Below are 20,219 nucleotides of genomic sequence, written 5' to 3' on the forward strand. Positions count from 1 at the left end.
GATGGGCATATGTCCGGCTTTGTTCAAGATAACAGGAATCACACTTATACCGCGTGATACCACGGACTTTTTTCGCGCGGTCATATTGGAGGCTTTGAAGGCACGTGAGAAGGATGGTATCGTTAGACAGGATATGCTGAATCTGTTGATACAGGCGAAAGATAAAGACAAACCTACCGTGCATCAGATGACCGTAGACGATATCGTTTCTCAGGCACTTATATTCTTCTTGGCTGGCCTCGATTCCACTTCGAATTTGATGAGCTACATGGCGTACGAACTGGCTTTGTGTCCAGATGCACAGGAGAGGCTGCGTAAAGAGATAGATGGTTGCTTGCAGGAAGGGAACGGCGAGATTTCGTACGAAACTCTGACGAAAATGGAATACATGGATATGGTGGTATCGGAGACGCTTAGAAAGAATCCGGGAGTAGTTTTCATGGATCGAGTTTGCACGCGAAAGTTCGAATTTCCTCCGGCAGAGCCTGGATACGGTAGCCCTACCATGTATCCAGGTGAAACAATTTGGCTACCTGTGTACGCGTTGCATCACGATCCGAAATACTTTCCCGACCCGGAGAAGTTCGATCCTGAACGATTCAGCGAGGAGAATAAGAGCAACGTTGTTCCTTACACGTACCTACCTTTCGGAGCTGGACCACGAAAATGTATCGGTGATCGTTTCGCGATGATGGAGACGAAAATTTTGATGGTGCAGCTTTTGCACAAATTTATCCTGAAGCCTATCGAAAAGACGCAGATTCCTATGGTGTTTCAGAAAAATACGTTTATACCGACCCCGGAAAAAGGATTTTGGATTGGACTAGAGAAAAGAGTGTCTTAGGTATACTTGACGATATTTTCATGCTACAACGATAATCGCTTAAGTGTTCTTTGTGATTCTAACTTACTCATTTTATAACACGTAAATTAGTTTCGGTATGTTTAGATTTACCGTTTGTTAAATAATTCAGTAAACGTAATTTATTATGTACAACGGGGAAAGTCGTTTTTCTCGTCGCTTTCAAGTTTGATAAGTGATAAGACGTAATCTAGAGTCGAGTTTCTACAAATATGAAACGATGACAAATAATTAGTAATCTGTAATGTCGAGTAAGTTCAAGCGGGTTGTTTACGGACGTTAATTAATAACGTTCTTTTCGCAAAAGGATTCCTCGAGTTTGTTATTGTTGCTCGGAATTCTGTTTAACGATTCTGCATCGAAAGCAGCTGTAATACATCTCTCTTGTTAAAGGCCGTCCAATGAAGGTTAACAAGTCTGGTCTAACTGTAAATTCGCTTTGCTCTACACGGTCATTGATATAATTCTGTGTTCGCGTATGAGTCTGTGCGAGTGTAGTCAGATTATGCATATATGTACATATACAAACGTGACCGGTTATTCCTATATCTGCTCTACACGGTCATTGATATAATTGTGCGAGTGTAGTCAGATTATGCATATATGTACATATACAAACGTGACCGGTTATTCCTATATGTTTTGCAAATTGTTGGAAACGAGTTGAGAATAGAATCATTGCATATGGTCGTGAGTGAATGACGTTTCATGGTTATTTTCTACTGTTCAGCGTGGATTCTTATCAAGTGTCTATTCACAGTTACGAGAAAGTGCAAAAAATCTCTTGTGACTCGTTTTCTATCGAACAACACCGAATCTACATGTTTGATACGAAACAAATAAATAATTTAAAATAAGAAAAAAATTCCTTTTTCTTCGATCACATTCCAGTCGTATTTTGTTTTATTAACTGTTTAAAATTGTACATATTATTTTTCGTTGAAAGAAAAATTCGAAATATTTTATTCAACATGAATTTTATCTCTCGAAGTAGAATTGAAAATATTCACATAAAAATTGGCAGAGTAAATTGTTGTGATTAAAAAAAAAAAACAGAAGTGTAGTATTAAACATAAAAGAAAGTGTATACACGATGGATCGTGTGAGAAAATTAATTTTTTCATACGCAAGTGTTTGTCGAGGCGGAATTTCGTAATTATCGACGATAATACCATTTCAATTCCCTGATACTAATTTTTTTTATCTCCATTGTGTGTACATGTCGCGAAGAATTGATAACAGTGTTCCCTGTAAATATTTCTTTTCAGAAATATCAATGAAGAAGAACGTAGTTGGTTCACATACTTAGTTGACGTAACAGACGTACTCCCTCCTTCTCTGTTCCTCATGGAGGATATAGTCCGTATATGTATTCGCCCATATTTATAACATTTCTCCTAGCTAGCAGAGACAGAGTCGCTCCGTAATCCATCCTCCTGGCAATGGAGATAGCATCGTTCCCCTTTTCGTTTAAGCTTTCGTTAGCGATCACCTTGATCGCTGTTGCTTTGGTCAAAGTTGTCACTTTGTTACACTGGCAGCACAGTTATTGGAAAAAAAGGCACGTTCCCTATATCGGTTCGATTCCAGTGTTCGGATCTGCGTGGAGATTGTTCATTCGTCGTATGTCCCTTCCCAGTTACATCACATTTTCGTACAATTGTTATCCGAATCTGAGGTATCTGGGTCAAATGGACTTTTCTACGCCGGTTGTGATCATTAGGGATCCCGAGCTGATCAGAGAGATAGCCGTGAAGAATTTCGAACATTTCCCCGATCATCACAGTTTCGTCAACGAACAGATCGATCCGATTTTCGGGAAAAACGTGTTCTCGTTGCGCGGTGCACGCTGGAGAGAGAAGAGGAACACACTTAGCCCGTCGTTCACAGCAAGCAAGATGAAATTTATGTTCGAGCTGGTGTCGAGGTGTTCGCAAGAGTTCGTCGACTATCTGTACAGTCATCCGGAATTCTCTGCGTCGATGGAAGCGAAGGACGCTTTTACCAGATACACCAACGACGTTATCGTCACCGTAGCGTTTGGGATCGGTGTGAATTCGTTGAAAGATCGGGACAACGAGTTCTACAAGAAAGGTGTCAACGCGACCAAGTTCGGTGGTTTCTTTCGATTGTTGACATTTCTCCTGTTCCGTATGAATCCACGTTTATCTAGAATGGCCGGTCTGTCGTTTCTTCCACGCGACAGCACCACATTTTTTCACAAAGTTATCCTTGAAACCGTAAAGGCACGAGATGAGCAAAACATCATCAGACCGGATATGATTCATCTTTTACTGCAGGCCAGAGACCAAACACAGCCTGCAACGCATCAGATGATCGTCGATGACATCACCGCTCAGGCGTTTATATTCTTTCTGGCTGGTTTCGATACGTCCTCTACGTTAATGTGTTACATAGTCTACGAGCTGGCTGTTAATCCAGATATTCAAGAGAAACTGCGCAAAGAGGTAGATCGATATATGAAGGATGGAAACGGGGAGATATCGTACGAAGCACTGTCGAAAATGGAATACATGGAAATGGTGACGTCAGAGACACTTCGAAAATATCCACCGATAGTTTTCATTGATAGGCTGTGCGCGCAGAAGTTCGAATTGCCTCCAGCGGGACCTGGTTACAACAGTGTAATTGTATACCCGGATAATCTGGTCTGGTTCCCTGTTTACGCGTTGCATCACGATTCCAAGTATTTCCCCGATCCGGAGAAGTTCGATCCTGAACGTTTCAGCAAAGAGAACAAGGATAACATTGTCCCTTACACGTATATGCCGTTCGGGGTTGGTCCACGAAAGTGCATCGGCAATCGTTTCGCATTGATGGAGACCAAGATAGTGATAGCTTATCTGTTGCACAGGTTCCGTTTGAGACCGACAGAAAAGACGACGATACCGGTCGAGTTTAGCCGAACGAATTTTTCTTTAACTCCTGACAACGGATTCTGGATTGGTTTAGAAAGGAGGAATCTTTAATTTTACCTCCGTTTTCTTTCTGTATTAATTATGAATTGTCGTTTTTTAGAATTATAATTAAATTTTAAGTCAACGATTTTTGTATTGGAATAAGAAATGTTTTATTTTTATATGTGGAAAATGTTTGTTTATCAATGGTTAACAATATTATGGAGTAATAATAGTAGTAGATTAAGTATGTTGTGATGTCAAATGAAATGTATATAAATAAAAGAAGAGAAATTTTTGTAAAAATTAAATTTTCAACATTTGTAATTTTCTTTTGTTTCTTTTTACAAACGAGTAATGTTTCGATATTTTTTTTTATATCTGTGCTACTGATTATTTAACGTGCGATATCTATTTCAAAGGTACGGCACCTTTACGAAGCTCGATATTTATTATAACGAAGGGTACCATTTTATTTCCCTTCCAAAGTTCAAGTAATATCATGGTTATATTTATTCTCGTGCAACAGTTACACGCATCTACGTAGCTGATTTTGTTATCATTTCTGTTACGTGTATTGCTTCTTTTAACGAGATAATCTATAGTTAGCGACACAATTATTCGGAATTTATGCATTTATTCTTCATTCGAGAAGGATATTTCATTTAGATGGAAACGCGAAAATAATTTTTTTTCTCTTTTTATTTTAGCAAAACGATAGAACAGATTTCTGTTCTTTCCGTGATAAATATTTACAGTGCCATAATGCATTACGATAATAATATTAACCAATCGAATACTCACCGATACCAAACCGGTTTTATCTAATCACATGTATAAAGCATTAGATTTGTTTACGCGTGCAAGGTTCAATCACGTTTCTAATTTTTCAACCATTTTTTTAGCCTTCCGCGTTCACGTTCTTCTGTTTGTTGTAGATAAATTATCGTAGTTTATCGTACTATATTACCTTAATTTTTTCAGCTACACGTTTATTACATTTTTCTTATCATTTTTTTTTTAAATTCAATTTCTCTGCTGGAAACAGAATTCATTTTGATCAAAAAAATTACGACCACAAGTAAATCTCGGTATTCGTGGTGTAATTAACAAGAGATTTTTTTTCATGGAAAAATAAGTTGAAGAATACAGTTTGTGCGTATGAAGCTTCTTTTTAAAGAAAATCGACTTTGAAATCGTCATATCATTTAAATTATTCGTTATTTTATCAATATGAGTGTTTACAGATATTGGTGATTTAAATACTAAAATATATATATTAAAAATGTTCTTTTTATTATATTATAAATATTGTTTCAGTGTTCCCTGCATTCTTCATATGGAATTTTAATTAACGAATTAAAAATAGTTTTCAATTGTATCGTGATTCCTAGGATACTTCTTATTAACAATTAAATATATTAATTTCACTCGAATACAGAAATTTGAATGATTCCAGCACCGTTTCAAAAACATTCTAATTCTGGCAGTATTTAATTATTTACTTAATTAATAATACTATACGTATAAAAATTAGTCTTTTAGATTGTTCACACGATGTTGACTTTCACTCTAAAAAAAGTGGTCTTCACCTTCGCTTTGAGTGCAGTTCAAGAACAACTGCGCTGATTATGACACAGATAGAAAGCAATGGGTTCAATGAACTCCGAGTTACTTTTCGTTCAAGTGCTTCTAAACAGTCGTACTACTGCTGATTAGCGTTGCGTAATAACTGAGTCAACAGTAATCGAGGAATTATCGCGAACCTACAATCGCCATTTTTTTTCTTTTCTTTACGAATGGATTTTTTTTTTGTTTCGTTCTCGTTATCCCGGTGTTTTCGATTATCCGTTATATAAGTTAAGTTTAGAAAAATAAGAAAGAGGAAGGAAAAGAAAAGGGAGAGAAAGGAGGAAAAATGAGGAAGGGCAATTTGAAAGTTTAAACTACGGTGAGCAAAAGGAGCTATTTTCCCAGGTTAATCGTTTGAAATACAAATTTGCATAGAAAAACACTGCAGACGGTAACTCCTATCTTCCCCTTCCATCACTGAGTTTCGGATGTTTTAGTCAGCTTCAGGACTGTCGAAGTTCTCGACTTCTGTCTTCTATTCATGTTTATTTTTGCCAGTCTGTTTTCGTTACATCCAGTCTTTTCTTCCACTCTACCTTCCTAATTCCTTTGTTCCTTTCTTTGGTTCCTCTAAACCCTTTCTCACCTTGTCCTCCTTATCGTCGCTTCGTCGAAATTTTCCCCGGAGAATTTTTCTAAAAATCTAAATTATTTCGAAGCTTGATATATTTCTCTAAATTTTTTCAATCCATGCACTTAACATTTACGGAACAGAGAAGTGAAATTTACAAGTGTGCTAACGACTAGTATATCGTTCTTATATTTTTACTTTCACATTTCTTAAAATGTAAAAATATCCAAATTTTCAATTTTACGTGAAGTTTGTTGATTAAAAAAATAAAAACACAACGTACACGTTGGCCAGCATGAAAAAACAATTTGGCGACGCGGTTGCTGGTAGGCGGAGCTCGGATTATGTAGGACAAGATGGAGGACTGGGGAGTTTTAATAAGCAGTGGGAGTGGTTTTAATGGGTGATATCTTGAAATCTAAAATTCATTAAATCGAAACACCGAGGCTGTTGCGGAAATTTGTAAGTGGCGATACTCGGGCTATTATAAAGAAGGCACGACATGCGTCGTCGTTTGGGAATAGCTGAACTTCTTAATTACATTGCTATGCTTCAACTAAGTTATAGAAGAAAGTACCCCTATGAAACTTATTCTTGAATAATTAAACGTTCAGCGTGAAGTTACACGCTGTAGCCGACTCGGAGATTCGTCCTTTTGAATTCTACATTTTAACGAAAGTTTGCGGGAAACAAAAATTGTAAAATTTTTTTGCAACGTATATATGTATATATCGGCGCAGCGTATATAATCGTAATAGGCAAGGCGAAGGTCAGCGGTCAGGGGTGGGGATAGCGTATAGCGAGCACGCCACGCACGTCCAGGTATAGTCGGTGGAAGAAATATAGTTGTAAGTTTGTTCAGGCGTCCGCATTTACACGTTCGAGCATATGGACAAGCGAAACGACGGGAACTTGAGAAGATAAGGTCTCGAAGTCTCAAAGTCAGGGCCGTATGAAGTGTGCCTTAGTTTTGATTCAGCTCCTATTGAAAAACGGTTTTTTTTTCTTAAGGTGTTTATTGGAGTCCCAGGTGTTATTGCAGTATTATTGCTAAGTACTTTTTTTCTGTACAAACTTTTAAAAAAAAAAATGGAGAAATATTGGATGGTTTTTTTTTTTTATTTGTGGTTGTGTCTTTTTCTGTGATTGTCTCTCACGTCTGTTTGTCTATTGAAAAATGTCAAATTCTATATGCTACCTTGGATATCACTGCTATTTAATATTTTTACTTACGACCGTTCTGTATCCATCGACTATATCGAGCCATGAAACTATGGCTCGCAGTACTTGGACGTGTTGATTGACTAGTGGAAGGGACGAAAATCGGTACAGAAGGACCAGATTCCTGGAAAAAAGGTGTCGTCTCGAGACAATGGTACAGAATATCCTAACCCACTCGCGGACGCAGGAAAGTAAGGTAGTCGGTAATCCACTCCTCGAAGCACAATTCCTTCCAGAGGAAATCTGCCACCTAGCTTGGATTGCCCAGCTTGGACCAGCCGGTATCTCTTCTCTACTACTCTCGCCTTTTCCTATTTTCCTTCTATCACGTCCTTAGAAGTTTGCATCCAACCTGGACCGTCCAGTATGGCAGAACTTCCCGACAAACCTCTTCGAGGTCTTCATCAGAAACCGCTGACGAAGAAGAGATTCTTCCACATGTTTATATTTTTCGAAAATTGTATTATTGTGAAAAGAATTGAACATTTGCTATACTCGTACGAACTAATTCATGTAACCCAATTCCTCCTCTTTTTTTTTTTTCAGGAATAAAATGACGTATGCAAATTTTTGATGAAAAACCCATCTAGTTATAAATTTGCAGAGATTTTATTTGTTTCGTGTTCGGTCATTAAATTATACGGTCCATTACTTCAAGAGTGGATTTTGGAAAATTCGAAACATTTAGTTACTCCTTTAATTGATCATTGCTAATTCACACGGTTGTAATATTCGGAGCTCGGTAAAATTGTACGATTTCGTAAGCGAATAAGGTTACGCTGAAATAAATTCGTCCTGTATACAGAGTTGGAAATGTAATAATTTTGTGTAATTTCATCGGTGTTTATTCAGTTCGGTGTAAATAAGTATTAATCGAAGATACTTTCATTTACAATTTTAGTAATTGTCCGGTGGCGTAAAGTGACAGTGAAAAAAGAAGCGAATGAAATAAATTAATGAGAAGTTGTGTATGGATTGAGTGTAGTAAGAAAATCGAAAGCTTGTTTCTCGTCTCAGGACGCCGATCGAAAGTTTGCCAGAACTTAAATCGAGATCGGGGAAGTTTTGAAATTAATTCTTATTGAGCTTTGAACCGACTCGTCGAACGCGACACGATTTCTTCACGGCCCTCAACTTGCGTAATAACCTTTCGCTATGGAACTTTTCGTCATGGAGTACCTAATAAATATTAAATTCGTACCGTTCGTCGTCGAGCATAACGATCTCGATATAATATTATATAATACATATACAAGTTCCTTTTTTATGAATTCCTTAAACGCTTCTTTTCCCTTCCTTTTCGTTTCTTCTTCTTCTTCTTCTTCTTCTTCATTTTTTTCGTTTGACTTAGAAAATTCCGATCAATTGATTAGCTTGCTGCACGAATGGCTTTATCTATGTTTCACGTGAAATATACTTCTTTTCCCTTTGTTTCAGTGGATCTGCTTCAAATGTTGGAGTTCAACTTAACGGTAACGTTTCCTGCTGCATCTCTGCTCACAGTGCTCCTGGCTCTTGTCGGTGAGTTATACCAGTTCCATCTTTCTCTCTTTCTACCTTCACCGTCTAATATTTTAGCCGCAAAGCGATGTTGAAACAGTTTCGCCAACATTTATGTGTCCCTAAGTATATCGGTATATTCGGTATTGTGATTAAAATGGACTAGGATATACTTTTCAGTCAACATTTCCGAAACAATACCGGTACAATTACTAAATGAGAAATGTGAGAATAATTCATATCAGAACTTGTGACGATCGCGACAAAAGACAGCAAGTAAAAGTAGAAAGGTAAATTTCCTGAAGGTATTAGTGTACATTCCAAGAAACACCTGAGAATCTCTAGAAAGAACGAAATCGTGGACTTGCAAGGATTGAGAAACCCGTAAAATAATATGCAACACATCGCACGTTTCTTCGAAAGAAAAATACGGTATTCGTTACACGTTTAGACAGTGCGGTGCGGTGCCGTGTGACACGATTGCGCAAAGGTGTAGAAAAGAGGTTAGGGTTTCGGAAGTGTTAAGTTCTGTTCTAGTAGTTGACGGAAGTTGAGCGCGTGCCAGTATAGAGAACGGTGCAAAATATTAAAGGCTTTTTACTAAATCAGGGCCTCTCTCGGTTTCGTTCCCCCGCTGATACGACGTTAGCTCAGTTACAAAGCTGATTGGCCGGGACGGTTAACCCAGGATTCTGCATAAATTTCTGATGAAGGCGCAACAGTTGGGTAACCCGCTCGGAGCCCATTTAGTAACGGTGGCGGCGTCGGTGGTTTCCCTACCACCGCGACGCCCATTTCCATTTCAAACTGAATCTCCTCTTTACGCTTCGCATGTCCGTCAGCACCATCCAATTGACCTGCATAAAGTGCGATATCGCTAATCCTCTCGCAAGATTATCCAACGGTTCCGAAAACACTGATAAAATTTAATATACAGATTCATCGTCGTCTTCCCTACCCCATCTGCCTTGCCTCTCTTCTTTTCACTTTCTCTTCGAGGTATATTGCTGTCGCTCGTTTTCTTCCACACGTGAACGATAAGCTGTGCCCTTCGTGACGAAAGTGAGACATCGGGTCGCGAGCGTTGATGTCAGGACACTGAACTTGATCTCGTTGCCACATCGTTTCGTTATTATGCTGTTGTTGTTTTTTTTTTTCAACAGAATTTGTGATGTGCTAAATTTCGCGTGATGTGCGTCATAGGTTACACGAAGTTTTCCAGTTCTTGATTCGATATGCAATTGAGAAATAGCTTTGTTTGTTTAGTGAAATGTCGCTTGTAGATAATATTGAACTGTGTATGTGGAAATAGTCGTATTTATGAATCTGTGACGTTATTCTTTGTTTCGAAAAGTCGACTTTTTTCGTTTTTACATATTTTGAAATATGTAAGTATCGTTCGAAAGAAACGTGTAGGGTTGTTCGACAGGCGTCATTACAGAAGTTTAAACGCGTTTTTCTCGAAACAGTTCATCCGATTAACTTCATCTTTCTGAGACGTATTCTAAATAAGAGTCGTTACCGACTCACGAAGACTTTTTTAAATAAATTGAACCATATTTGAATAATAAAAGAAAACGTACGGGATTTTACATGAAAATCACAATCCTTTTCCTCAAATTGTTACTATTGCCACAATTTTGTTTTCCAAAAATTCTCCTCGTGAGTCGAAAACTATAATCCCAACAAGTGTAAGAATATGGAAACTTTCTATTTCTGATCACTTCTACTGGCTGAATTACGCTCTCCAAAGGGACCGTTTTACGCCATTGCACGCAGAGACCATATTTCCAACAATTTTCAATTTTCCATTCCTATTTTCTGCTCTCTAAACAGGCACTTTTATAATACGAAAAGAATTAAACCAACCAGCCTAACAGTTTCTTCTCCAATCACTCCCAAAGATTGACCATTTTTTACCGTCGAGAAACTTGAACGACCCCTTAAAAAAGAAGTATGCAATTGCATTTTTGACCGTGCTTTTATATCGAACATCAATCACTTTATTTAACACCGAAGCAACGAAAATATAACCGTTGCAACGGTGAATTTTCGTGAGGAGTGGTCAAGGTCTGGTTTGCTCGTGTTTATGGTATATCGTTGAGCCACCAGTTGCATGGCCAGTATCTGAGCAAAATGGCAACAGAAGTGGTAAATTTCCGGATTCATAGTGCAAGCATCGGGTGCGCAGCGCTTGTGTGTATGTCGGGTTTGCCGGTGGATGTAGAAGAAGGAAAGGAAGCCTTAGGGAAGTTGTTATCTGGAGTAATGGGTTCCGGTTCCTGTGTCGTTTCCTGCCCTCCATCCGTCATCCTGCAGCTCTCTCTCTCTCTGGCGAGTACTTCTACGATTTCTCAGCTTTCTGCTCTTCTTTCCCCTCTTCGCCAGCGAAAAGGAGCATTCTCTGTTATATATCTGCGATAACAAACACCGAAAGAATTCGATTTTATTTAGGGGTGCTGAAATTCGTCAATTTATTAAACTTCTTATTCGTGAGTCGTTCGTAAAAAAGTATTTCCTGTGAGATGATAGGGAGAAAATGAGGAAAATTAGAAAAATTGAGCGGCGATAAAATAGCTTTGAAGTACTTGAAATGTATCTCCAGTATATTTCATATTGTACAATTAATTCTCGTCTTTTTCGATAGAAACGATGTGATTCTTTCGGAACGAAGTAATCTTCGTTCTTTCAAGAATGTTAACGTATATTATACATATGTTAATTTTGTCAGAGTTGGATCTTACCTCGAAATTTATTGCACTCGTAACTTATAATTTAACAATAACAGAGAACACACGGCTAATGCGGACTTATGAAAGCAGAATTGGCGTTTGTAACCATGCGGCATCTCATGCCACCAGATCCAGTGGAAATGCGCGATGGAATTTGAAGCTGAGCAGTAGTTGCAGAGCAAGTTGTTAGGGTTAGATAGTTGAATCAACATACAGAGCGTCATTGATCTGTTCCGTGTTCAGGGAGCTTGAAACATGTGTACAATGTGCCTACACGTGTTTCAGGTAAAGTAATCATGCGCATACATCGGCTTTTCTCTATTTCTCTCTCCTTTGACAGTGTCTGCTTTCAATATCATTTACATAGTTTCTCCGCGGTATTGTAAGTGTTAAAATACATGGACAAGGTCATACTTCTAGATGATACACTATGGTAGCATAGTTAATATTATGTTCGACAAAGTTAATAGAATTTCCCTCGGTTCGAAATTTGCCGAGGAATAGTATGCGGCCGTTGCAGATGCCGATACAAGAAAGTAAACCTCGTGTCTCTAAATTATAGTTTGTTTTCACCATGTTCGCTTTTATCGCCGCGAAGTAGAATAATTTTGCTCACAAAGTCGAGAACTTTTCCACGTCAGATCTGTTTCAATCTCACTTCGATCCCTCCGGCGTGAGAAAAATCGCTGCTGTACAATCTAATCATAATCATCCCAGCGTAGACAGCGAAACGTTCTTACTGTGAAACATGCGTCGGGGCGGTTCGAAAACGTCCCCTGCCATACTTGTGCTCTGATACGGGCAGGGGGAAGTAGTTTCGACGGGGTCATAAGTAGATAAACGAAACAGCAGCGAGTGCAACATGTTCTGACCGTGGCTGAAAATGTGTTTACAGCATGTTAGGCGGTCAATCATGCGTCACTGACGCGCAGGGGCGCCGGTGACTCCGTTCTTTGACGTTCCATTATGCAAAATCGTCTTCCTAGTCGTTCCCGACGCCAAATGCCGCGCGACGCGTGGTCGATTTCACGTGAATTCACGCCGATGATACACAGGTCGCGACAAAATCATGAACGCAACAACCGTGAACGACGAATGGAACAACGAAAATTTCAGAGAAACCGCACACAAAGGGGCGCACACGCGAGTGTGTGCGTGTGCGAAAGATTAACCGCGGCTGGAACTGCGGCGAACGAATTCGACCAGAATAGAAAAACAGTTTCTGCCTTGTCTTTCGTTTAAACGTGCGTGTGTTTCAACCCTTGCACGTTCAAGATGAGTTCAACGAACTCGCGCGTCTAGGTTTTTAAAAATCTTTCGAACAGGGGAAAACACTGTGCAAGCCTGCGTTCGAAATAGAGGTTCGGCGATATGGCTGTAGCTCCGCCATTTTCTAAAGAAAATAAATGAAAAAATTCTCTTACATTCTTAAAGGGTAAAGTAATACAGCCCTGAAGAGAAATTTTTGATCGAGTGAGTGATTTGGTTAAAAAAAATTGCCAAAATTTGGTATCATTTTGAGGTCTCAGGGGTGGTTTAACCCTTTAATGTAATTTCGATAGTGTTCTGCATGAAGGAAGAACGTGTCATTTCGATTTCATCAGGGACAAGTGCGTCCAATCTCGGATTCTATCGAGTTCAAGCATACTGAGTATGTTCAGTCAGTAGGAAATATTATGTCCATCAGGCTCCAGGTGTTCAACCCGTTCCGATGGCTCGTTTGAAATTAGTGTTGGCTAGGCTTTGTTCGATGCCGATGACACGTAAGCGATAGCCGTGACAGCTGACCACTGATGAACCACATTATTAGCAGTTGTTCCTTTCGAACCAACGTAAATGTACGTTAGCTCTGTTTTGGATTCCATCAAACGCGAATTGGCGAAGGTTTACTTAACATACAAAAGATACGCCCAAATGAGAATTGAACATCGTTCCTTTTAGAGGATGATTAAAAAATAATTTCATTTTTTTTAGAAATTGTTATTAAATTCTATAAAATTTCAATACTTCAACGACACAATTTTCAGTTTTATTACACTTGTTTTTATCGATTCTGTTCTTTTTTAGTATCTTCCTCGCATCGGTGTTAATTCACTTGTTGGTCAAAGAGAAATTCTACTTCGTTCTCATCTTCCAAATTAATTCCACAATTAATAGACAAAATTCTTTACGACTAGCAATCGTTCAGAGATTATAGCAGCGCTTTTCTTCAAATCAAACCAAAAAGGACCCGTTCAATCTCGAGATTATGTCGAATTCGAATGCCAAAAATTGGTCAGGAAATTTTTCACACTTGTCGGGTGCTTCATGCTAGCGATAATAGTTCATCGATGTAGAAATCTCGATGCTGCGAAGTAATTCTACATCGAAGGCGCAAAATTGTACCGATAAAGTTGGGAATCTCGAAGTTAGTCGGCATCGATGTTCATGCATGATCGATCGGCTTCGCCGTTTCATGCGCGTAGGTGCAAGAGCGTGTAAAACGGATGCGTCGCGCACAAGTACGTACGTGTCATACGTGCCACCGACTGCACACCTATCTCGTCAATCACGGCTGCGAATTAGTTTTGATTCACGAGATAGTCGCGAGCTCAACGTGGCAGAAATTATAATTACGTTATGGTTACGGCATACATTAAATATGTAATCCAAGCATGATTTGCTTACCATTTTTTCCCGAATGGTCCTCCTTTCGTTGAAATACCGTTTTACTAAGAATAAATCAATCGATATCGATAACTTTTATCGAGTATGAACGAAGCATGGGTTCTACCCTAATTTCGATTTGATCAGAGACAGTATAAAATTCATTGGCCTATTTTATTTTAAAAGAAACCGTTAGAAGTTTCTTTTAACGTATTCATTTGGTTTACTTTTTCTCGATATTGCTAATGAGTTGATACTTGTAGGCTGTTATCTAAAAATTATGCTCACTGTATTTTGAAATCACTATAATTTTTCTCATCTCTCTTTCCTCCTACAGTAAGTCATTTGCACAACGTGTTTGCAGTTCATTGACCTACCTGTGAGTCAGAACTGTCTTTGCTTAGAAGTCAATGAACCGCATGTAGGTTAAGCTAATTTTCATTCTGTAGCTTATGACTCATGACGTTTTTTCGTAAAGATAGATTTATGATTTGTTACGTCGATATTTGTATGAAATACGTTTTAGTATTACTTTTAGAATGGTCTTCTTTAAAATTAGAAAACTACTGCCATCAAAAATTCAAAATTCATCATTGTCAAAAAATTGGACACTCTTAAATAAAAAAAAAAAAAAATTGACCGCTTCAACCGGTCAGAAAATACGTTTACCACTCTCACTCTTGATTTCGATTTTCACCCTTTCTTTTTGAGTACTTTGAGTATTTTTTCGAGAACTACCTAATTGCAAAGTTTCAGGAAATTCGGTGATTGCTACTCTCAGATGTTTCCTTGTAAAACCAATCACGAGGACACTTAGAGCAATTATAAATAACGCGAATCTTCTCCCGACGTACCAGTAAAAAAATAATTAAGACAGGGCAAAGAAAAGGGAGAAGATTGATCAGAAGGTTTGAACTTTACATTTAAAGCAAAACCATATTTGTATCAGTTGTACAGAAGCCGGTTCCTTCGTTAACAATTTCCAGCGATCCCCGGGTTGCTGTCTCCCGAAACACGGAGAAATTTTTCTCAAGTAACGAGGGGGATCCACTTGATCGGTTTTTTCGTGGTGGAAAAATGCTGGCGACATAAATTGGAACGTTCCCCGTGCAATTTCAGCGTCGCGCGAGATTATCGGGCGTTCGGTCGTAGTTGCTCGAGGAATTTTAACGTCTTTATAAAAGTCAAGAGGAAGAGGAAAATGTCGAAGCGTAGTTCTGCTGCTGCACACTCGGCCAGAGCCTGCGCAAAAGGGCTTACCGAGCTGAGGTAATGTCCGGCTAGTATGCATTTAAATGAGTGCATTATCCGTGCATTATCCGGCGTTAAGATCATTTTGACCTACCCCTATATGTAACTGATTCATGAGTCTTCAAGTTGTTATACAAATATTGATATTTGCGACATTGATCGTCTCGAGTCTCCTGTGCTCGGTCCTTGACTCCGCAATTTTTAACATCTTTCTTTCTTTACGACGATTTCACGAAATTCTAGTCAAACACTGTGTTACCAGAAATTTTCAAAGGGATGTTTTCATTTTAAGACGTCATTTTTAGGCGATTTTTATTATATCACTTAAATAATTCAGATAATTCACTTAAATGATTCGAAACCACCGAAAAATGGCACAAGGTCGTTAATAATCATGGAAATTATTTCGATGATTGATTTGTTTTAATATATAACTTTTATTCACTTATCCTGATTTTTCGAGATAGCATAGTGTTTAATTGTGCACCGTAAAATGTGTCATCAATCAACTATCATTCCTTTCGGTTTTCATCGCCTGGTATAGCTTCGTATTGCTATTTATAAATTTTCAGCAACATTCACTATACCTGTCAGACTACGATATTCAATATCCAATTATGCACATTGCTCATCGTTGTTATCGATAGATATCCGATGGTTAAATATGTATAATTATGTTGCTTGTCTGAATCACATTGCTATATTTCTCAAAGAGTTATTGTTCAATAAATCTTGTCTGAATTGGTTTAATAAACTGTTACATTCAATTAGATTTATATTCTACATACGAATAAAAATTTGCATTCAGCCCTTCGTTTAAAAAATACATTCAACGTATTACTCTGATTTTTCAATTATTCCTTCATTTCTCAAACATAATTAAATAAACCAAATAATTCTTCCGGACCAGCATTATTCCTAGCCAGAAAGAAGTGTCACACGTTTGCGTGCTCGTCGATTTGTACAGTCTCTCTGTCGTATACATTTCCGATGTAAACTGTTGCAAGGCTACTCATTAGCATTCTCCCCGCGTTGTTTTCTTCTTGTTTTGTCGCGTTGTGTCCGATCAAGAAATTAATTATCCGAGGTCGCTCCCTTACTCCTGAAACCATTCATCCTTTTCGTTGTGAAGTGCCTTCATCCTCTGCCGGTGTTCTCCGCTAGCTTTCGTCCAATATACCCACCGTCTTTTCCTCTTCGTCTAATATCGGCCAAGCGTATGCTTCGAAAGCCAATATTAAGCTCCGTCTAAGATCGAGTATGTAGTTTCTTCATGTGCGTCAGGCGAAACACTGGGGAGATAATTAGACGATGGTAATGACTTTCTTTGGATTCATGTTCAGTCGCCTGCGATGTTTATTTTCCTAGTTTAGGCTCGTTTTTGAAGATTTTCTGAGTTTCCGACAAGTCGTGGAAATTCGCTTTTTGAAAAATTTAGCGAGTTAGATATTCGTGCATGATGCGTGTGATACTCTTCGCGTGTTGGCTAGTCGAAGATTTTTTGCCGGAGAGAGATCAAATCTTGTTAATGAGTAGAATAGTGTGTTATTATTACTTTGAATAAATAATACTATAGAGCGATACAAAAATAAAACTGGAAAAGCTTGAACAGCGATTTTTTTACGAATAAAATGACAATCGTGAACGATCGATCATTATTATCAAAATTTGTAATTTCATTATGACTGTCGTTCATATTGAATTAATTACGATTTACAATCAATTGAAGCGGATATCGGTGACTGTTACATGTACTCGCCTATATTTTTCTCTGTTTAACAAACACTGCGTGCGACCCACGTTTTGAAAAATTCGGTAAGACGCTAATTGGATCGTGTCTGTCGCGAATTAATCGAGAAAATATCGTGTCGATTTTTCAGCAGAAAACTTTCAGCGTTGTCATTAATCACCGTGGAGCGACGTAGTTTAGCTTCGTCGCTTTGCACTTTCGTGACCTGGCCACGACACACCCTAGGATACTTTTATTATTTCAGCTCAGTCCCCAGGGGGTCTTCATATCGTTACAATTCATTAGGAAACACGCTAGCCGTACAACATTGTTCTATGTTTTCCTCGAAATACATTAACTCTGTTCTCTATTTTCTATGAATCAGTGATCCAGCCGAAAATATGTTGACCACGATTATTGACCTAACCAAAAATCACTCTGCAATCTCGAATAGTCGATTACTGTCGCTGAAAAGCAAAACTTTGAGTGATTCTGAGTGTCTTGTATGTATTTTTCTTGAGAGTTTTATTCAGAAAGCAATAATAAGACACTTCAGCCAAGTGGAAATGTCCAGAGTAATCATATTATTGCAAGAGAGATATTCGCGATTCTGAGTTGCAAGCGAGTTAGCTGTATCCCAATCTGTGATTCCCTGAAAACGATATTTGAGTAGTAGGTCGATAGTCGAGAAGATAGAGTCAGGGTCGCTGAAGTAATACGACATCGCGACAAGATCGATATTTATTGAGAAATCGTGCTCTCCGAAATTGCACGGTTCAGGACCTACAGAGTGGCCTGCAAAGTGTTGAGGCAATCGAAGTATCGGATCAGGTTGTTCTCAATTGAGTTGAAGAAGGTGGTTTAAGATCTTGATGCAACTAGCAAGGTGTCCAAATCTGACTGTGCTGCACTATGGAGTTTCACTGCAATTTGCCGAAGAATCTGATAACTAGACTGCGGATTTTGATGCATTTATAGGAAATTTGGAGGTGCAAAATTGCATAGAACGCACGTAATATGAAAAAATATACAAAATATCTAAATTATAGTGCTTTCTATAGTACCTGGAAGGTGAAATAATTTTCTACTGAAGTTTTATAATACTTTTCTTACTATATTCTTAAAAATATGAATTTGCATAAAAATCCGCAGTCTACTGATAACATTTTTGGGATGAATTTTGCTTTCGCCTATCGAATGATATTTACGGATACCTGTGGATATTTATTTATGAAATAAGAATGATCTGGTAGTAGTATTGAGGTTAGATCTAGCAGCGTTGAAATTCATCGAAATTTAACATTGTTTTATATTACACGGAATATAAATTCGAAGAATTCCTTTCTGCATAGAAGTTTTCATGGAAAATTGCACATTAAATGCCTTGCATATTTATTTTATGCGTTACTTCGCGTTAACGCTGGTATTAATACTCACCGTTGTAGTCAACGTTCGCTAAATTTCCTATATATTTTTCTTTTACAATCGATTTGTGGAGAATTTCTTCAGATATTGCGTGGAAAATTGTGTTTTTTTTTTTCTAGATGGCACGCGACAAATTGTTCTCAGAACCTGGAACGATCATATTTCCGCGTTATTCCGTCGGTTGACTGTTATTTAAATTTTCGTTCACGGCTAGTTTGTCGCAGACTTGTTTCAGACGAAATAACTTGGGCGATATTTCAGCCGATAAGTGAGATTTAACGTTCAACGCCTGCGAAACAATAAAAACGACCGGCGGAACGTACCGAATGTATTGTTTTAACGGTATAATGGTCCACGGATCAGTATTAAATTTACATGGGCCGAGACTCGCAGACCATGCCACGAACTCTTAATTGTGCGGAAACTATTCGATTAATAGGACGAGCCTGGAGGTTTGATAGCAGCCCATTTCGAGTATCGATTTCTCTACGAGTGTGTTTTCCTATTTTTAAAAGCTCCAACGTCTCACTTTGTGCTGTCGAAAATTAATAATCTCTGATGTTAAGTTGCTCAACCTAGAAAAATTGTATCGAGTCATGTTGAATCCTGAGGAAAAAGGAAACATTCGTTCTGCCTCGTTTCTTGGTTTCTTGAAATCTTTCCTTTCGATTAAAGTTTCAAATACATTCGTTTGAATAAAAAGGAAGGCACACGTCTTCTTCCACTAATAAGAGAAGATCCCAAAGTGATAATCACTGATTTTTATGAAAATTTGTTATATAGTAGTTCTCAAAAAAAAAAGAAATAAATTACGTATTTTCAGTGAAGGGGTGAAAATCGCCCTCAAAATTGGAGATAGTAAATATATGTAGTCCAATATCTCGAAAACTGTTAGAGATAGAGGAATAGTGTAACTTCGTGAATTTTATATTTTTTAACAGTAAATATGAAAAATAAAAAAGAAGGTTTAAAATCAGCTTTGTATCTTTGCAAATAACAAAATAATTAAGAGTGGCAAAATTAGCTGAGTGATCCTTATTTTTTTGCATAAGAGTGTACAAGACCAAGAATGATAAAAGTTATTTTACACTTGTTTCAAGGCAGATGATTACGCGACAGTCTAATTCTATTCACAATTTTCGCTGTACAATAGTGAATGCACGCGTCTGAGGCTGCATGGATGCATCGCCTCTAAATGTACCTGCACGTGTATGCAAGATGCATAGTGCACGTTCTTCTGTATGTACATAATATCAGACGTGTGTGCAGGGCTCATAATATGTTTCCACACATGACATGTTTATACTGGCGTATCTCGTAAGAAAGCGCGCAAATTGGCGCGCAAATTTCACGAAAAAAAACGCTCTCTCGTTTATTTAGAAATTTCATGGTACACGAGCGTGCAAACTATGCGGTCCAATATGTTGTTCATCACGTCTATTGACCGTACGAATTTTGTCAGTTTTAGGAAAAAATAGAACAGAAGCTGCAGTACTTGCTTCACAAACATTCATTTTTCTGAGGTTTATTGAGATGTCTAGAAGTTCCTTTGTCAAAATTTCCTACATTGTCTAAAACTGTCTAAACTGTCAGGCTCATTGTCATTATTTTACTCAATTTATTGCTTAAAGGAAAAATGTTCCTTAGAATAATTCATCTAAATAAGCGATCAGGTCCAAGAGATACTTCGACAATGGTCAGAAAGTTTCGCTGATAGGAAAAAGTACTTATC

General features: G+C 38.1%; 1 protein-coding gene across 1 annotated transcript in view; it reads left to right on the forward strand.

Annotated features, from left to right (window-relative positions):
• LOC108576277 (membralin) overlaps positions 1-20,219 on the forward strand; it is an 80,234-nt gene that overhangs the window by 11,624 nt on the left and 48,391 nt on the right. Inside the window, exon 9 of the mRNA XM_017939235.1 lies at positions 8,642-8,725. Coding sequence (XP_017794724.1) covers positions 8,642-8,725 — 84 coding nt within the window. The remainder of the gene's footprint in view (positions 1-8,641; positions 8,726-20,219) is intronic.

Source organism: Habropoda laboriosa, unplaced genomic scaffold (assembly GCF_001263275.1).
Source record: "Habropoda laboriosa isolate 0110345459 unplaced genomic scaffold, ASM126327v1 scaffold212, whole genome shotgun sequence".
Taxonomy (NCBI): domain Eukaryota; kingdom Metazoa; phylum Arthropoda; class Insecta; order Hymenoptera; family Apidae; genus Habropoda; species Habropoda laboriosa.